This window comes from Hippopotamus amphibius, chromosome 2, assembly GCF_030028045.1.
Source record: "Hippopotamus amphibius kiboko isolate mHipAmp2 chromosome 2, mHipAmp2.hap2, whole genome shotgun sequence".
NCBI lineage: Eukaryota > Metazoa > Chordata > Mammalia > Artiodactyla > Hippopotamidae > Hippopotamus > Hippopotamus amphibius.
The window spans coordinates 50,061,686-50,078,613 of NC_080187.1; the positions used below are offsets into that span (position 1 = coordinate 50,061,686).

General features: G+C 42.8%; 1 protein-coding gene across 14 annotated transcripts in view; it reads left to right on the forward strand.

Moving 5' to 3' along the window:
- TRPM3 (transient receptor potential cation channel subfamily M member 3) overlaps nucleotides 1–16,928 on the forward strand; it is an 827,818-nt gene that overhangs the window by 763,967 nt on the left and 46,923 nt on the right. For all 14 annotated transcript variants that reach the window (XM_057720878.1, XM_057720880.1, XM_057720881.1 and 11 more), the window contains 2 exons: nucleotides 3,803–4,054; nucleotides 9,652–9,826. In XM_057720878.1, the coding sequence (XP_057576861.1) occupies nucleotides 3,803–4,054; nucleotides 9,652–9,826 (427 nt within the window). The remainder of the gene's footprint in view (nucleotides 1–3,802; nucleotides 4,055–9,651; nucleotides 9,827–16,928) is intronic.

The window sequence follows — 16,928 nt, forward strand, 5'->3', positions numbered from 1 at the left end:
ACTTAGACACGTTAAAAGGGCTTTTCTATCTTAGGGCTTAGCTCTAGAATGTTCTCCAGAGAAAAAGTGGGATCATTTTTTAAAAAAACAAACGTATATTTAGAGCTCTTCCCTTGGGTTTTTAAGCTACTTTGGGGATATTTAAATTGTAACCAGCATGCCCCCATCCTGGGAGTCCCATTTTATAAGGGACTGGATTTTATTTTAATGGATGCCTTCGCCTCATTCCAACTAGTTGTCTACTCTGAGGCTTTCCCATTCATAACTCCTTCCACTTCCTGACCAGTGTTGTGCATTTCCCATTTGTAAACTGAAAACAGTAATAAATTCGCTTTGGTCTTTGTGTAGCTCTCTGAGAACGGAGGCTGCTGCCGCTAAGGGCCCTGTTGCTGTGAAGTGCCAGCTCGCTGGCTTTGTGATTTAAAGCCCAGATGCATATTCCTTCCCCATGATAAGCAGAAAAGGGAAAGACTTGAGCAGAGAGACTGGAATCTCTCCAGGGACTAGACTGGAAGAAGACAGGGAGCAGTCTGTACTGCGCGGATTGTTCTGGAAGAGGCTGCCAAGCCGGCGGGCTGCCAGGAATGTCCAGGCTGGCTATCCATTTCTCCTGAGGCGGCATATAACAGCGGGGAGGGCAGGCTTTGGAGCCTGGGGTCAGCAGGGGGTCAAACCAGCGTCCTTGTTTCAGAGGAAGCTGTGGGGGGAGGCCCTGACCACCTAAGTATCTGACCTTCTCCTCCTCGGCCCAGTGGGGTTGCCCCCGCCGCCCTCACCCCACGTCCCGGAACCCATTAAAGAGATGCTCGGGCGCCAGGGGTCCCGCCTCGTGCCTCCTCACGCGGGCCCTCCAGGCCTCAGACGCAAGAGCCTGCAAACAGGGGAAAGCCTGCAGGCTTCCGCGCCTCCAGGGATGTACAAAGAGGGCTTTGTGGTTTCTCGAGCTGCCCACCTCTTCCCGGCACCACGTACTTCTGCGCGCAGTCAGCCTAACAAGCCCGGTGATCCCGTAACAGCCCGTAAGTGCTACCCCGTGCGGGGAGACGGTGTCTCCCACGTGGGGCCCCCTCCCTGCAGCTCGTGAGGTGGATGACGCGGCTGTGAAGACACCCCCCACTTCACAGGCTCACAGATCGAGCAATTTTTCTGCCTCCCGCAGCGAGAAAGGAGAGCTGGGTCTTACACCGGACTGACCCGGCCTTAGGCCCACGGCTCATTCCACTCCCCCGCCCCCCCCCAGGTTGCAAACTGGGGATCCCCGGGATCCTAAAAGAGGCTTCACCCCAGCCACTCTGCTTTTCTCTCTTCTTATGTTGAGACTAAACAAAAATACTTTCACTATTAAAAAAAAAATTATACTATAAACCTTAGGAAAGTGTGGGCAAGGGGTTAGGGAAACTCTAGAGCGTTACCCACCCCCAGCATGTGCGCCCGAGCGCACACAGGTTTGCCTGGTTAAGGGGGGGGCGGGGTGAGAAGCCATCAGGACCACAGCCGCTGCAGGGATTCCTCGTGCACGGGACCATGGCTCCAACCTCTGGTCACCAGCGTGACCTGGGAGCTTTTAGAAATGAATCAATAAATCCTCAAGCCCCACAACAGGCATACTGAAGCAGGAACTCCAGGAGCAGAGCCCAGGCAGCCGTGTTTTCACCAGACCTCCAGGTGATTCCCACGCATGCTAAGGGCTAGGGTTCAGGAATGTGGCTACCAGGGGGCTCCTGGTATCTTGCTCAGCCTTCCAAGCCCCAGTCCTGACTTACTAAAACCTCCCTTCCTAATTTTTCAGACCACGGCAAGCCATTAAAGACATCGTGAGGATTCGGATAAGTAAGGGCAGGTCAGACCTGTCCCCAGTCTTTGCCCTCTTCTCCTTTGAGAGGTCCTGAGTCGGGAAAGGGGCGGATCATGGCTTGAAGAGGTGGAGATCTCAGAGGTCAACACAAATGATTCGTGAAGGTAGCCCTGCTCCACAGCCACGGGAGGTTGCTCCCCTTCTGTGATGCAGAACGGGTGGAACACCTACTATCCCACTGTGCATTTCATAGACTGTGGAGTAGCAACACAGCCCCTCTAGATTCCACACAAGTCAGAGTGCCACCCAGCAGTTAAGATATACAGGGAGTGGAGAGTTGCTAAGAGGTGTCCGTGTCATAATCTGTCAACAAATGTTTCTCGAGTGTCTATTGTGTAGCAGGGCCTGGGGAACAAAGGGTCTGTCCTCAAAGTTTACAGTTACAGATGAGAGGAGAGATGGATGGATGTTGAGAGAAATGCATGGATAGATGATAGCCAGCTAGCTAGACCGGCATACGTGTACACACACATATACATGCATACAGGAGGTTTTCATATAGTGATAAAAAATTTTTTTATATAAATTTATTTATTTGTTGGCTGTGTTGGGTCTTTGTTGCTGTGCGTGGGGTTTCTTTAGCTGCGGTGAGTAGGGGCTACTCTTCATCATGGTGTGCGGGCTCCACATTGCCACGGCTTCTCTTGTTGCAGAGCATGGGCTCTAGGCACGTGGGCTTAAGTAGTTGCGGCACATGGGCTCAATAGTTGTGGCTCACGGGCTCTAGAGCACAGGCTCAATTGTTGTGGCACAGGGGCTTAGTTGCTCCACAGTATGTGGGATCTTCCTGGAGCAGGGATCGAACCTGTGTCCCCTGAATTGGCAGGCAGATTCTTAATCACTGTGCCACCAGGGAAGCCCCATACAGTGATAAAAATCTTCAAAAAATAAAGTAGGATAATGTATTGGAGAGTGACTTGGGGATGTGGAGACCACTGCAGGGAGAGTGGTCAAGGAAGTTCTTCGTAAGAAGGGGAAATTTGAGTGGAGACCTTGAGTATGAGGAGGAGCCAGACGTGTAAAAATCTGGCAGAAGAAAATGCCCGACAAAACAACAAGTGCAAATGTCCTGAGTATAAAATGGATTTGTTATGCTTAAGAGCAGACCACTATGGCCTCAGGGTAGGGAACGGGGACAGTATGGTGGGACGTGAAATGAGGCCACCAGAAGGAGTTTGAATTTTTCTGTGTTTGTAATGGAAGCCATCAGAAGGCTTAAATACTCAGTTATCACAGTTTGCTTTAGTTACTGTTGTTCATCTGTCTCTCAAGTCTCTCTCTTTTTTAAATTGAGCTATAATTCACCTATAAGAAAATGAGCAACTCATAAGGGTACAGCTTGATGAGTTTTTACCTACCCGTACTACTATGTAATCACCACACAGATCATGGCTTAGGCATTTAAAGGTCTTTCTGTGTGCTGCTCAGAGAATACACTGGGACTGGTTGGGCAACAGTGGTGGCAGGGATACCAGTTAGAAAGCTGTTGAAATGTGATGGGGCTTAGGATAGAGTGGCAACAGTGAAGACTGTGAGAAGTGGTTGGACTAGGTTGTATGTGGAAATAGAGGTAATAGGACATGATGCAGAGAATATGGGTGTGAAAGAGAGGAATGAGGAGTTCTCTTAAGTTAGTGGCCTGAGTAACTCAGTATGGTGATATTGTTTACTGAGATGGAGTAGGATTTTGGAGATTTGCAGGGTAATAGGAATCAACAATTTTATGGTAAAACCCTAATGCGTGTCTTAGAATTGTAAGACATCCCAGAGGATCACTAACTTATTGCTTATATACAACTGAGCTAAGCTTAGGCCATGCAGAGTCTGAATAGATACAGGTAGACAAAATAAGCTACTGATGTCACCCACTATACCAAGCACTTTCCAACAGGGTTGAAAATATAGACAGAAATTAAACCTAACCCCACTGTCTTTCCTGACTTTTAGATTTTGATGTCAGAGCCAGGGAAGTTGCTACAAAAAGTGAAGGTGTGGCTGCAAGAGTACTGGAATGTCACAGACCTCATAGCCATCCTTCTGTTCTCTGTCGGAATGATCCTTCGTCTCCAAGACCAGCCCTTCAGGAGTGACGGGAGAGTCATCTATTGTGTGAACATCATATATTGGTACATTCGTCTATTAGACATCTTCGGCGTGAACAAGTATTTGGGCCCATATGTAATGATGATTGGAAAAATGGTAAGCAGGGTCCTCTGATTCCATGTTATAAGTTCTCAGAGAAGGAGTGGCTCTCATAGGAAGAGGGAAATAACCCATTTGGGTCTGCTGTCAATGCCTGAGATGGCCCTGGGGGTATTTTATTTTTTAATTACTTTTGAGTGTTCAGAAGTTTGACTACATCTGTATACATAACTGGTGAATTACCCATCGCTCACTCATTCACTTACTGACAAATATATATAAACTTCATCTATTTTGTGCCAGGCACCTGAATAGGAGTTGGGTATATAAAGACACTCATTCAATAAGATAGATGATGAGAGAAAAAGAGTAGTAATTACCATACAGTGTGAGGATGCTGTAACAGAGATGTGTATAAAATACCACAGGAACATAGAAAAGAGAAGGTTGGTCAGGGAAGGCTTCACATGGAGGTTACACTTTAGCTGGATATTGGAGAAGGTATGACTCGCCACTAAATTTTTAACAGATTCCTTTCACCTTAATGAAGTTCTAGAAAAATGTCTTTCTACACAGAGAAAAAAACAGTTTATTTGAGTTGAATTGAATTGAGTTGTTAGGTTGAGTTTGAGTTGAACATTAAGTTCTGTCAATATATCATGTGTTTTGTTACATTATTGGAAAATGATGTCTGTTAAAAACTAGGTTCCAGAATGATTCTCCTCCTTACCTTATTCTTTTAAAAAAAGAATCCCAAATGCCAAGTTAATATGCTTCCCCACATATGGCTGTGGACTTGTTCCAGTATTCCTTGACCATACACTCGTTTTCAGACTTTCTGCATAAAGACTGAGCTCTCATAGGACAGCGTCAGTGTGAATCTGGGAATGCACAAGTAAATCAGCACCTCCTCTAGACTCACTAGAGGAGGAATCAGAGCTCAGAAACTGGGTGTTTTTTATCAGTTACCCCACTTTTCTAAGTGTGTCCCCTACTTAACCTTTACAAGGCATATGTGGAAAAGCCAAGTACATCCATTTTACCGGGACAAACAGCTCTTACTGAAAAATCTCATTGCTAATGTCCTCCACTCCACTCCCAAAGTATGAGCTGTTAAAACAGTTGAACAATTGGTCAACAGCTGTCCTTCATCACTCTCACTCAGGTTTTATTATTTACGTCATTACTGCTTACCTTTCAGTCAGCAAATCCATATTTATTATTATTGTGTGTGTATGTATGTAACTCTACTAAAATAAATCTTAACAAAAACTCTTCCTATAAAAGCACTGACAAACTCATACAGAGAGGGAGAATTTGAATCTCAAGGGAAAGGGTTATGAGACCTTGAGCAATTTATTTAACCTCTTTGAGATGCAGTTTACTCATTTCCGAGTGATAATAATAAATGCGTGTCTTGTAAGGCTGTGGTGATGATTAGAAAGAGCACATGTTAAGTGGCCAGCGGTGTCTGGCTCATGGTAGGTAGCTGATAAACTGCATCTACCATCACTGTTAACGTACGATGGAAAAAGGAAAAATTGGTGAGTATACTTATTTGCTCTGTTCCTAATCCTTTTGTACAAAAGCTTAGTGTTTATAATACCAGCGTTGTTTAGGGAAAATGTCACAAAGCCCATTTCTAGAGTGGAAAAACTTGCATTCAGTAAGCTTGAGTTACCCAAAACTGAATCCCAGTTCCCTTGGGGGGTTTTTGGCTAGGAAACAAATCCATATCTTACTGTATAACACTACCTCTTATATCATCTTTGTACTTTAGTAATAAATTGGAGATGGTGGTGAAAATTTCCACATCTAAAAGCAGAGTCTCCACTTAGTCTATGCAAGAGGTTTAGGAGAGAGAATCTGTTGGCTCTCCACACAATTTATATATAAAAATGTGTGGATGTATAAATTTTCTGGACAGAAGGGACAAGCTTCTATGAGATTCTCAAATGAACCCAGTGAAAGTGAAGAACTATAACAGCTGCAAAATTAAGCCATGTTTTCTCAACCTTGACGCTATTGCTATTTGGGACTAGAAAATTCTTTGTTGGGGGTGGGGGGACTGTCCTGTGCATCACAGGATGTTTAGCAGCATCCCTGGCCTCTGCCCACCGGGTGCCAGTAATGTGTGTGTGCGTGAGCATATGTGCATACACACACATACAAGACAACAAAAACATCTCCACATGTGGCTGTATGTCCCCTGGGGAGCAAATTGCCCTCTGTTGAGAACCGCTGCATGAGGCAGATACGTTATCTGATTGATTTTTTTCCTAATTGATCTTTATCTTATTTCAAGAAAGAAAATCGGGAAAGACCCAAATAAACCAGGTATATTAGTTTTAAGAGGTTGGGGTCACATTTAAATACTTGAAATAACGAAAGTTACTCTAATGCAGCAAGATTATTTTAAAATTCATGTCTATCTTTTTAATAATGGCATAATTATCCCCAGTTTTGATGAGAATGAAACCTTACTGAAGAGTGAGCAAGAGAAACATGCTGCATTTTTCTACATTCTAACTTACTCTTGACTGATTAGTGAAGTCATTCAGAAGTAGAAAATGAGTATATTTGGGGGCTTTGTTCTCTTTCGTGGGACTTTTAAGATAATTAGTTCAGTAATTGAATCACTGATTCAGAAGGAAGTAAACTATGCCTGTAGAAGTTATCAGTGAGCCAGCTGCGATTATACCGAAAGCCCCCAATATTAGAGAGCCCCTATTTAGTCCTAAACAGCCAAGTAACTCACTATGCCCTGTGTTCTAGGAACTGAAGTCTGCTGAGGTACCTGGACTCAATACTGATCAAGTATGATTCCAGTTAATCTTCAGATCCACATTCACTTAATGGAATTCTGACCCCTTTCCTTCATTTTCCACTTCGCGGTGGTTCTCTAAGCCTAGTACTAAGCTCACTTATATAATGTGGAACAAAAACAAAATAATAGGTATCATTTACTATGTGCCAAATACCATGTCAGGCATGTAAATCATCATTACAACCCCATGAAAGGTTTTAGTATCTTCATTTCACAATTGAACAAGTGAAACTGGGCAAGGAACAAAGGAAGGATTCAAACTGCTATCTGTCTGACTCCACAGCCTGACCTCCCTTCAATTCTAATAATAATAATACATTAACCTTTATTGAGAATTACCCACATTGTTTCACACAGTATCTCATTTAATCCTTACCAAAATAATATGCATTATTGCTGTTGTTATTATTATTATCCCTACTTTACAAATAAAAAAAAAACTAGACCAAGCAACATGCCAAAGATCACCTAGTTGTTTTTACTAGCGGAGCCAAGGTGAAATCTCAAGTATTCTGATACCTGAGGACACATGCTTAACTACTACAGTATATACTCTCCTCTGTAGAACTCAACCAAAGCATTTCAAAGAATGAGACACAATCAGCTTTCTTCATATTGAACCAGTTGGACAATTTAACTTTAAAAACAGAGGTAGCCAGATCCAGTTCTGTCTAATAATGTCCTGTTTCTGCAGTTCACTCCAACAGATTTCGGTATTTGTATGCAGGCTAAGACTTCTTTGAAATATATAAAGTTGAGTATTTGGGAATAATGTTTCTTTGATTGTTTTGACCCTTTGAATATATATTACAATCAAGCTGAATGAAAACAGTTCTGAGAAATTAGATTAGAACAGTTGCTGTATTTACTGGCTGAGTTTTCTTGGGTCAGACTAGTTCCTTCCTCTCCCCACCCACCTTTTAATGAATCTAAATAAACATAACATGAAGGACTCATTCGTGTTTTTCATTAATAGAGCTTTTTGTAAATAAATGATGAAAGCATTTTACAAGATAAGAGAGAGGATGAGAAACAGACCCAGGTTTCCTATAAAACTGTTTCAACACAGTTGGCTTGCTCACTTTTAAGAGAGTTCTGAGGCTGCTGAGAAAAGAATAGCTAATTAACTAGCATATGTTTTTTAAGGACAGTGAACAAATATGAATGAATATCAAATTTTGAGATATTTTTATTTAGTTTCAAAGTCAGTCAGTACTTGAGAGAGAGATTTTGAGGTTGCTTTGGAATTTGATTAATTGACCTAAAATATATTGAGCCCCCAGCGTCCTAAGGCATACAGGAAGGCTGTAATGTTGTAATTCCAATGACTGGCACCATGGAATGTATTCTTGCAAAATAAACTTTTAAAACTAATTTAAAGCTTTCATTGCCATTGATATCACCAGTCTTTATGGATGGGCATTCCTTCAGGAAATTCGATATCCAAGGAAGATAGTCTTTTGTATCAGGTGGTTTTATGTAAGGGATAGAAACCAATCTCCATCTAGCTTAAGCCCAGGAGTGATAAATTGATTTACAGCAGGGCATGACGAAACTGGGCTTAAAAGCTGCTGCATCCAGGCTCTCAACCACCGTCACAACACCCTCTCTCTTTCTCCCTGGAATATCTGTTTCATTCACTCTGATCAGTTTCACTAGTGGGAGACTAGCCTCAGACACTCTGAATTCACATCATTACAGAGAGAATAAGGGAGCTTCTCACTCCCCCTTCAATTAAAAAAAAAAAAATCCAAAGAAAGGATTCTGGCTGGCCTATATTGTGTCACATGCCTACCTCCTATCATTGTTGCCAGAGGGCAAGGTACCATGATTAACCCAGCCTGGAAGAGACACCTACCTTTAGAGCCAAAATGGGTAGGAACTGTTTCTGAAAGAAGGCAGTGGGTTCTGGCCAGGCAAAATAATAGTTATTATATCCTCATCTATTTTCAGTGGTAAAAGGAAAGTAATTTGGCATATGAGAAACAGATCCCAGAAAGCATGTAAAATGAAAACAAGCAAAAAAGAAAGGAATAAAGAGGAACAAGAGATAACATTGTACTTGAATGGAGTCAGGAGAATTTTATAAACATGTCAAGATGAAAATCCAGCATTTCAACAGCAAGCACAGGAATGGGCTATGAGGCTGCCTGATTCTGATGCCTACAGAAACACCCTCCATAACTGATAGGATGCACTGCAGAAGGAAACACAGAAAGAGTGGTTCTCTGAGAGGCTGATTTGTGGTAGAATACCATGCAATGAAGTGAGGCCACAAGAATAAGACAGTATAAGGTGGATATTTGGGTTGTCCTAGCCTTGTTTACAAATGGTTATTTTCTTGAGCTTTTCAGCTCTCCATAAGCCTTTCAGAATTTAGGGAATTTACAGCATTGCAATAGTTGTTGAAATAGTTCAACTATCCCAATTCCAATTTTGCTAAGAAGAAAGAGACCCAATGAGGGCATTTGCCTTTCCCAGGAACATAAAAAAATTTAGTATTGCATTCAAATAAAGACTCAAGCTTCTAGGTTATATGACTCTCGTGCCTAGTCTTGACTCAGTCCCACAGAAAACAATGGAAGATTAATGGGTTCCATTGTACATGTGCTTTTTTTTTTTTTTTTTAATGATTTTTGAGTTACTGATAAGATTCTGTGGATTCTGTGGATGGCTTCAATAAACCAAGTGTTCTCTTACCTGAGCACAGCTCCCTATCTCAACATCCCTCATCAACAGTCTCAAAAGTGAACCTCCTTCAAAGGTTTCCATCAGTGTCAGCATCACAGGAATACTCAGTCACTCTGGTTTTCTTTTGTTTCTCCAGATGATAGACATGATGTATTTTGTCATCATTATGCTGGTGGTGCTGATGAGTTTTGGGGTCGCCAGGCAAGCCATCCTCTTTCCAAATGAGGAGCCATCATGGAAACTGGCCAAGAACATCTTCTACATGCCCTATTGGATGATTTATGGGGAAGTGTTTGCGGACCAGATAGACCGTAAGCAAGTTTATGATTCTCATACACCAAAGTCAGGTATTTAACTTCAATTGGGTCCTATCTTTTCCAAGTTCATTTGTTTGTTCTCAATAAATGGCTCAAGATAGAGGACTGATTCCTAGCTTGCTATCTTGGAAGAGAAAAAACAATTACAGAAGGTGAATATACAATTTTAGCAAAGTAGTCCTCGGGTGTTTTTTCAGGTATGTCCTTTCTGTGACATCTGTTGTGCCAAATTTGATCAAGAGTGAACCATTTAAAGAGGTCTAAATTCTTTGGGGATTCAAAATCCTAGAGCCATGTGTTGAATATTTCAATATTAGGTGTATATTATGTCACTACTCCCCACCCCTACCCAGGCCCCAGCCTTAAAAAAATAAATTCCTTGGGTTTGACTTCAGAACAAATAAACAATTCTCAATTTTGCCATCAAAATTCAAGAGTGAGGGTGAACATCTGCATGGTGTTTTCCTTGCACTGGAAACTATTCTCGAGCTCCTTTTCCCACTGTCTTAAATTATGTGCTATTGAGACTGAAAAGAAGCTAGTATTCATTGCCTAGAAGTATGGAAAATGCCTTAGGTTATAAACTGAGTTGCTTGCTTGTAAATGCCAGGAAAAAAAAAATAGTATCTATATCATGAAGTGATTCATTGTGGAGAGCCATGCCAGCAGGCCCCCGATGTTTCATGCCCTAATAGATGCTGATTCTCTGTAATAAACACCCTTCTTGTATAGAGTTTGAAGATAGTTGTATCCTAGGAGTTGTTCCAGCATTTTGTTTGGACTAAATGTCAGGGCACACCAGGCAATGGGAAATTATTTGGGAAGAGAGCGTCAGGAAAGAAATATCTTTCAGTGAGGAGGAGTCGAATCCCAGGAGCAACCATTTCTCATTCTCCCTAAGGAGTTTAGCTCTAGAAATAACATCCTTCCAACATTGTTGAGTTAACATTTTTCTAACATTTTTTGCTGACAGGGCAGCCGTCTGAGCTCTGGACTGTGGACATGGATTAGGGTTATATAACTAGGTAATACAGCTTATTAAGAACAGGAGCAAAGACTCGTCAGCATTCCCCCCACTCCTACCCCTACCAGTTCCAGGTAGGACTGAGACCAGAAAAGTAAGGACAAAGCACCAAAACGTGTGAATCCTACAGGCCTGTGAAGAGCATGTGTACACTGGCCACAGGACCACCAGTCCGTTATTTTTCCTTCTATGATGTGAACAGATACTCTTTCCTTCTCAAAATGAGTTATCTGAGGCAAGAGGGGTTTTGGGAATACCTAATTGGAACAAATACTCATTCTGTGAGACTTAGCCAACTCACTGAGCAAGAATTTTTAACTCCATCTCCCAGTTGGAATATCTCTGACAATGTGCAGCCTTCACCAAGACGGCTTTCCAGGGACTAGGGAAAACTCTTGAATTCCTTCTTTCAAATGGTCCCTAAAGACAAAACAACACTTAAAAAGCCCACCTGTGATCATTCTCCTCAGAGATTAAATGTACTATTTTTCCCTAAGAAATTGCTTCCCCACTTACATTATTTTACTTTTCCTATCTTTCCTTTCTTTCCCCGAATGAGATTAAGCCCCCATGGGCCTTTTGACAATGCAACATTTTGGGATGGGAGAAGGAGGGAGGTGTAAGTGTGCCTTATGGAGTAGGATTCTGTCCGTCCATCTACAAGTGGCCATTTATTGATGTTGTACTATGAACCCAGCCTAGTGCAACAAACACCACCATCTGGCTGAATCAGAGGATCTATTATTATTATTTTAAAAGAAGGGCTGATTGTAGTTTAGAACTTGAAAAAACCCTGGAGATGGAAGTGCGGTGTTTTGTGTGAGTGAAGTACGAAAATAGATTTCCCACACTGTTAATTAGATCTGTGGTGCTCTACGTGTGTGAGAATAAATTTCTACCCCATATGCCACATATCCCAGTATGTAGCCAACCCAGCCTTGGATGGATGCAACCTTCATGACACCCTTCCCCCAACCACTTACCTTCCTTCTTGATGTTCCGAAATTGGGTGCAATGGTAGCCACTGTTCTAAGCTAAATCAGCCAGTTTTCTGTCTAGAGTGCTAAAGAGCATTTGTCCTTTCTCAAATGGGTATAGAAGGCTGCCCCCCAAATCTGTCATTACACTTGGTCAGAGTTGTTGAACAGCCCTGTCCTCTAAATGATTTGGTTTTCATGTCACGGCACTGAGTGGGTCGAAGGGGGATTGGGTGATGCCCCACCCAGACATTCAGGACTGCCCAGGAGAGCCAAGTTCTGAGCTATTTGAGAAAGGTACAGATCGTTTATGCTGCCCTGTGGTGCCTTGCCTCTTTTCTGTGCCGTGTCCAGGTTGGTTTGTGAAGCATGTGTTCAGGCTGATGGGATCTCACATCCACCTGGACCCACCACCCTGCCCAGGGTCCACCAACCCTGTCCTGTGGATGTGTCCCGTGGGGGCCTCTCCAAGTGCTGCTCATTCTTGCCCACCTTCTCAGAGCAGCTCGTTTCTAACATAATGCACGTGCTCCGTATCTAACTCTTTTTGTTTTTCACTGCAGAATTGCTAAACCCATGTCATGTTTGCAGAGACAGTCTTTCTTCATTAAGATGAGTGTATATGACTGTAGAATAGGGCCCTCGGGGTGAGTTATTAGCATCCGTCTCATACCTCAGAAGGGAGGACAGCTTTAATGCCCTCACTTCTGGGAGGCAATGTTACCCAACTACAGGTTTTTAATATACATTCCATTTTTTTTTCTTGTAGTTTGTCCTAAACCCAGAGACTATCAATAAGGCCAAAAAAGCCAGGATGAGACTTATAAGGTTACTTTCCAAATGTGCTTAAGGACTAAAAGCTAAAGGAAAAGAAAAAAAAAAAAAAGGATGTAAATTCACAAAATGACTTATATACTTTCACCTCTAAACCAGGTTGGATTAACACAAATGGTATTCCAGCCTTAATCTCAATTATCTGTAGAGGCTAAAACATGTACTTTGGTGCTGGGAGCAGCAGTGAGTGCAGGAACACGTTTGGAAGCAGAGGATGATCTGCTCTGTCTAGACACCTTGCCTAACACCCTGATTCATGGATGGGAATTGAACTTGCTGTCATTGTCTGATTGGCTGGTTTCTGGGTTGTGTTTTTTTCAAATAGCCCGAAATCATCTCAGGTGTTTATGTTATATATACCAGCTCTCTAAGGCCCCATCTATGGGCTACTGTGAGGGGACTTGGGCTCTGGGTTGCTAAAAGCATTGCTACCGAGTGATGACATCCTTCTAGGCGTCTCATTAAATGACCCATGTTGCATGGCTTCTGAGAGCTGGTCAGGATCCCACTGGAGCCTGAGGGGGAAAAAAGCCACTTAAGAGAAGAGGAACAGCATAGTAAATTTCTAGCATGTTCATGCCAAGGCCAGGGCAAAGCTAAAATTAGATGGATTTTCGCCAGCTATGAAATCTGGTCCTGTGTTGGTGTGTGAGGTGCTTGGAAGTACACCTTTGTTGGCAGAGGAAATGGGGTGTCTGGCTTCCTCGAGCCTCTGAATGAATGAGACTTCCCTTTATTTACAGGGCATCCTTGTGTTGCCTGCCGTACACACGGATTCCCCAGGCTGTTCTGGGCAGGGGGAAAATGAATCATGCTCTTGAATGCATTAAATCAGCATCTAAATTTAGTCCTTCTCTCTGTCTCTCTGAGTATTTTCACAAGTTTGGTTAGTAATATGAAAGCAGAATGTCCAAAACGTATTTTCTACCATGACAACTTATTATTTGGCTATTTCTATTCGCCCTAAATTAACTATCCAACCTATTTAATGCATGGATCACATTTCTTTTTCTCTTATTGCTTGGGGCCTTTCCATCTGAAATTAATAGTTTATCTGGAGTAAGAGGGATTTTTGTGTTGTTGTTTGGTTTGGTTTGATTTAGTTTTGCTCATTTATTTAGTACTAAAGTTTTGCTATAAAAAAAAAAACTGTAGGCTTGTTGTCTCTGTGATGTTGACTGGATTTAAAGTGTTGTTTTGGCAGAAAACAAGGAGCATCCATGTGCATGTGAAGCTCAGACATTCTCCTACTTTTCTGTCTCAAATTATTTGCTGCTCACTTCAGGTGTGGACATTAGGATAGCTCAAGGTCAGTCTCTAAAATACACCTGTTTATGGTGAAGCTTAGAACAACAAGAACAGAGAAGATGGCTATTGTTATGCATTTCAATCCGTAGACTCCACTTCTGGAAACTCAGGGCTTTGCATCTGTTTGGCATTCAGGACTGACCTTCTCTAATGGATTCAGAGCACACTAACGCCTGACAGCTATGGCATGGGGAGTGTTGCCTGACCAAAGAAAGTATTTTGGGAAAGACAAACTTGAGCCAATGCCAACTTTCAGGAAAGGGAGGAATTGTTTTGCTGGGTTTTGTTTTCACAAATTGCTAAGGAAACAGGCCCTGAAAGTCAGCTTACGCTCTAGAGAATCCCCACCTGACTTGTTTACTCATGCAGCTTGAGGCTTAGCGGGCCTACTAACAGCAGAACTCTCTGCAGACAGGATGTGGTGATGACTCAGTTCACTGTTGTGACCAGCATTTGTTCCACGATCATCCTGATTTTAACCTTTGCTCACAGATTAGGCTCCATTTTTAATGTGTTCATTCCTCATCCAATGGATATTTATTTTGTTCCTACTGTGAGCTGAGCATCGAGGTACAGAGAGGCATGTGACAGAGACACTGTCTTCAAGGAATTTACAGTCCAGGAGAGGCAGACTGACATGGTCCATATATGTGGAGATGGAGCCCCAGAAAGAATGTAGTTCTTCCTGGGGTGAAAGGAGGGGCACAGTAGATGAAGCCTTGCAAAGAGTGGGAAGGTTGAGCTGAGCCCTGAAATGTAAGTAGATATTTGCTTGGCAGATGGGAGTAGGGGGGTGTGAAAGAGAAGAATGACATTCCAAACTGAGACTTAGCATAGAAAGTTCCAGGCACAGCAGGTAGTTTAATATGGCTGACTGCAGGGTGAGAGGCAGGAGGCAGGAAGCAGGACAGATGGGTCTGCAGAGAGACAGGAGTGTAGATCTCAGATGAGTTACACTCCCTGCTTAGGGTGGTACCGTGATCTGATATATGTTTTAGTTGGAGTTATCAAGCAAAATGTAAAGGGTAAATGAAAGGGACGGAGATGGGAGGTGGGAGGACATTAGCTAATGCAGGAGCAGCTGGGATGGAGAAGACAGGCAACATGAAACTTCAGGAAAGTAAAGTCAGAAGGGCCTGGATGGAAGTCAGGTGGTGTAGAAGGTGGGAGTGCAGGGTGGATGAGATTTTAAATGAGGAGTTGAAGTCCGCTCCAGGGTTTCTGGCTCAGCCTAAATAGTGCTATCATTTACTGAGATAGAGGACCACGGAGGAGGAGCTGTGTGGGGAAAGGGATTTGTTTGCTTGGGCTTGGATGGAGCTTGAAGTTTCCATTGGAATTCCAGAAAAATTATGAAGAAGACTATTTTGTATATAGAACCCTGGAGCTAAGTAGAAAGAGCTGGATTGGAGATAAAGATTTGGGGATCAAGAATATGACCACCAGTTAAGGCCATGGGAGTGGGTGGGCTTTCTAGAGGGCACTGAGAGAGAGGGAAGAGAAGGCCAGAGCAGAACACTGAGAATGGAGGAGTCCACAGTGTCAAATCCAAGAGAAGAGTCCAATTAGGTGAATATTGAAAAGAGTCCATTCAATTAGACTTTTAGAAAGTCACTGGTGACTTTGGCCAGAAAATCTTCATTTCAGTGGGGCATGCAAAGATCCATTACAGTGATTTAAGAGTAAATGAGTAGCAAGGCAAAGCATTTACCAGGGAAAAGGGAGGGAGAAAAGTGTTGCATATGTATAGGCCTGGGGTGTCAATGCAGTGAGGCTTGGAAAAGAAGAGTATTGTTTTGTAATCACCCCTCAGGAAAGTCACATATCAAAGAATTGCTTAGGGCCACCTCTTTGCATAGTTAGGTGGTCTGTTTTCTCAGTCAAGACTCAGAAGTCCAGATCAGGAAAAACAACTAGTTGGATTAAGTCGAAATTGAAGCTTTGCTGTGTCATAACAGCAGAAAGAAAGGGGCCTCGGGATTTTGAAGTGGCTTGCAGGAGTTCTTAACGTTATGCATTATGAGGTCTAGGATGGAGAGTGAAGAGAATAAAGGTACAATGTTGGTAAGTACCTAGGAGAAAAGAAGAATAATCAGAGGACTAGAATTCTGGCCTGAACACCAGGGACACTGAGAACTAAGGATCCTGAGACTAGTGATGATAAGATGTGGTCAGAGAATGGTAAACTGGCATTCAGAATTAAGAGGTGACACAATTTAGGATAATGATAAGGTCCAGGAGTGGCTATAAGAATGGGTTCCAGAGTATGCTGGAATTGAGGTCACACATTGTGAAGCTGTGTCTGTCACTACAGATAGTAAAGTGTCCATGATAATGACGAGAGAGGGTGGACAGGAGGAAGACTTGGAGCAGGATGACCTGAAACTCAAAGGAGAAAGGGCTTTTTGCACAACAATGAAAAACAGTGGTTTAGGAGAGGTAAAGAGTATCAGCGAGAATGCAGACATTACTTATGGGAACTACACTGGCAGTTGAGCAGAAATGTGCAATTTCCATTTGAGAAGGTTACAGGGAGATGGTGTCTTCCTGCAAGATGGGTTTTAGCTAAAGCAAGAAAATGGCCTGTTGTTCCTATGGTAAGTTTAAGAAAGCAGAGGAGTTTGTGTTCAGTGGTATGGATTTTCCAGAAGGCTCTAGGGGAGAAGAAGGAAAGGGAGAAATTATGGGAAAATTCAGTGGGCAGAAAGTCCAATGTCATATGAGGACAATAGGATAGTATTGCAGGTATAGAGGATCACAGGTGAGAAGGGTATGGTGGGAATGACTTTTCCAGAATTTTGAGGCAGCTGCAGACTGGAACCCTGGTAGCATAAGAGGCCAGATGAAGCTGATGAGATCTAGGTCTCAAAGACAGACTAGAGTGGCCATTGCTCAGGTTTCCAAGATTGTGTCGGGGACAAACTGTTCTGGTGCCTGAGGAATGCATGTGGCT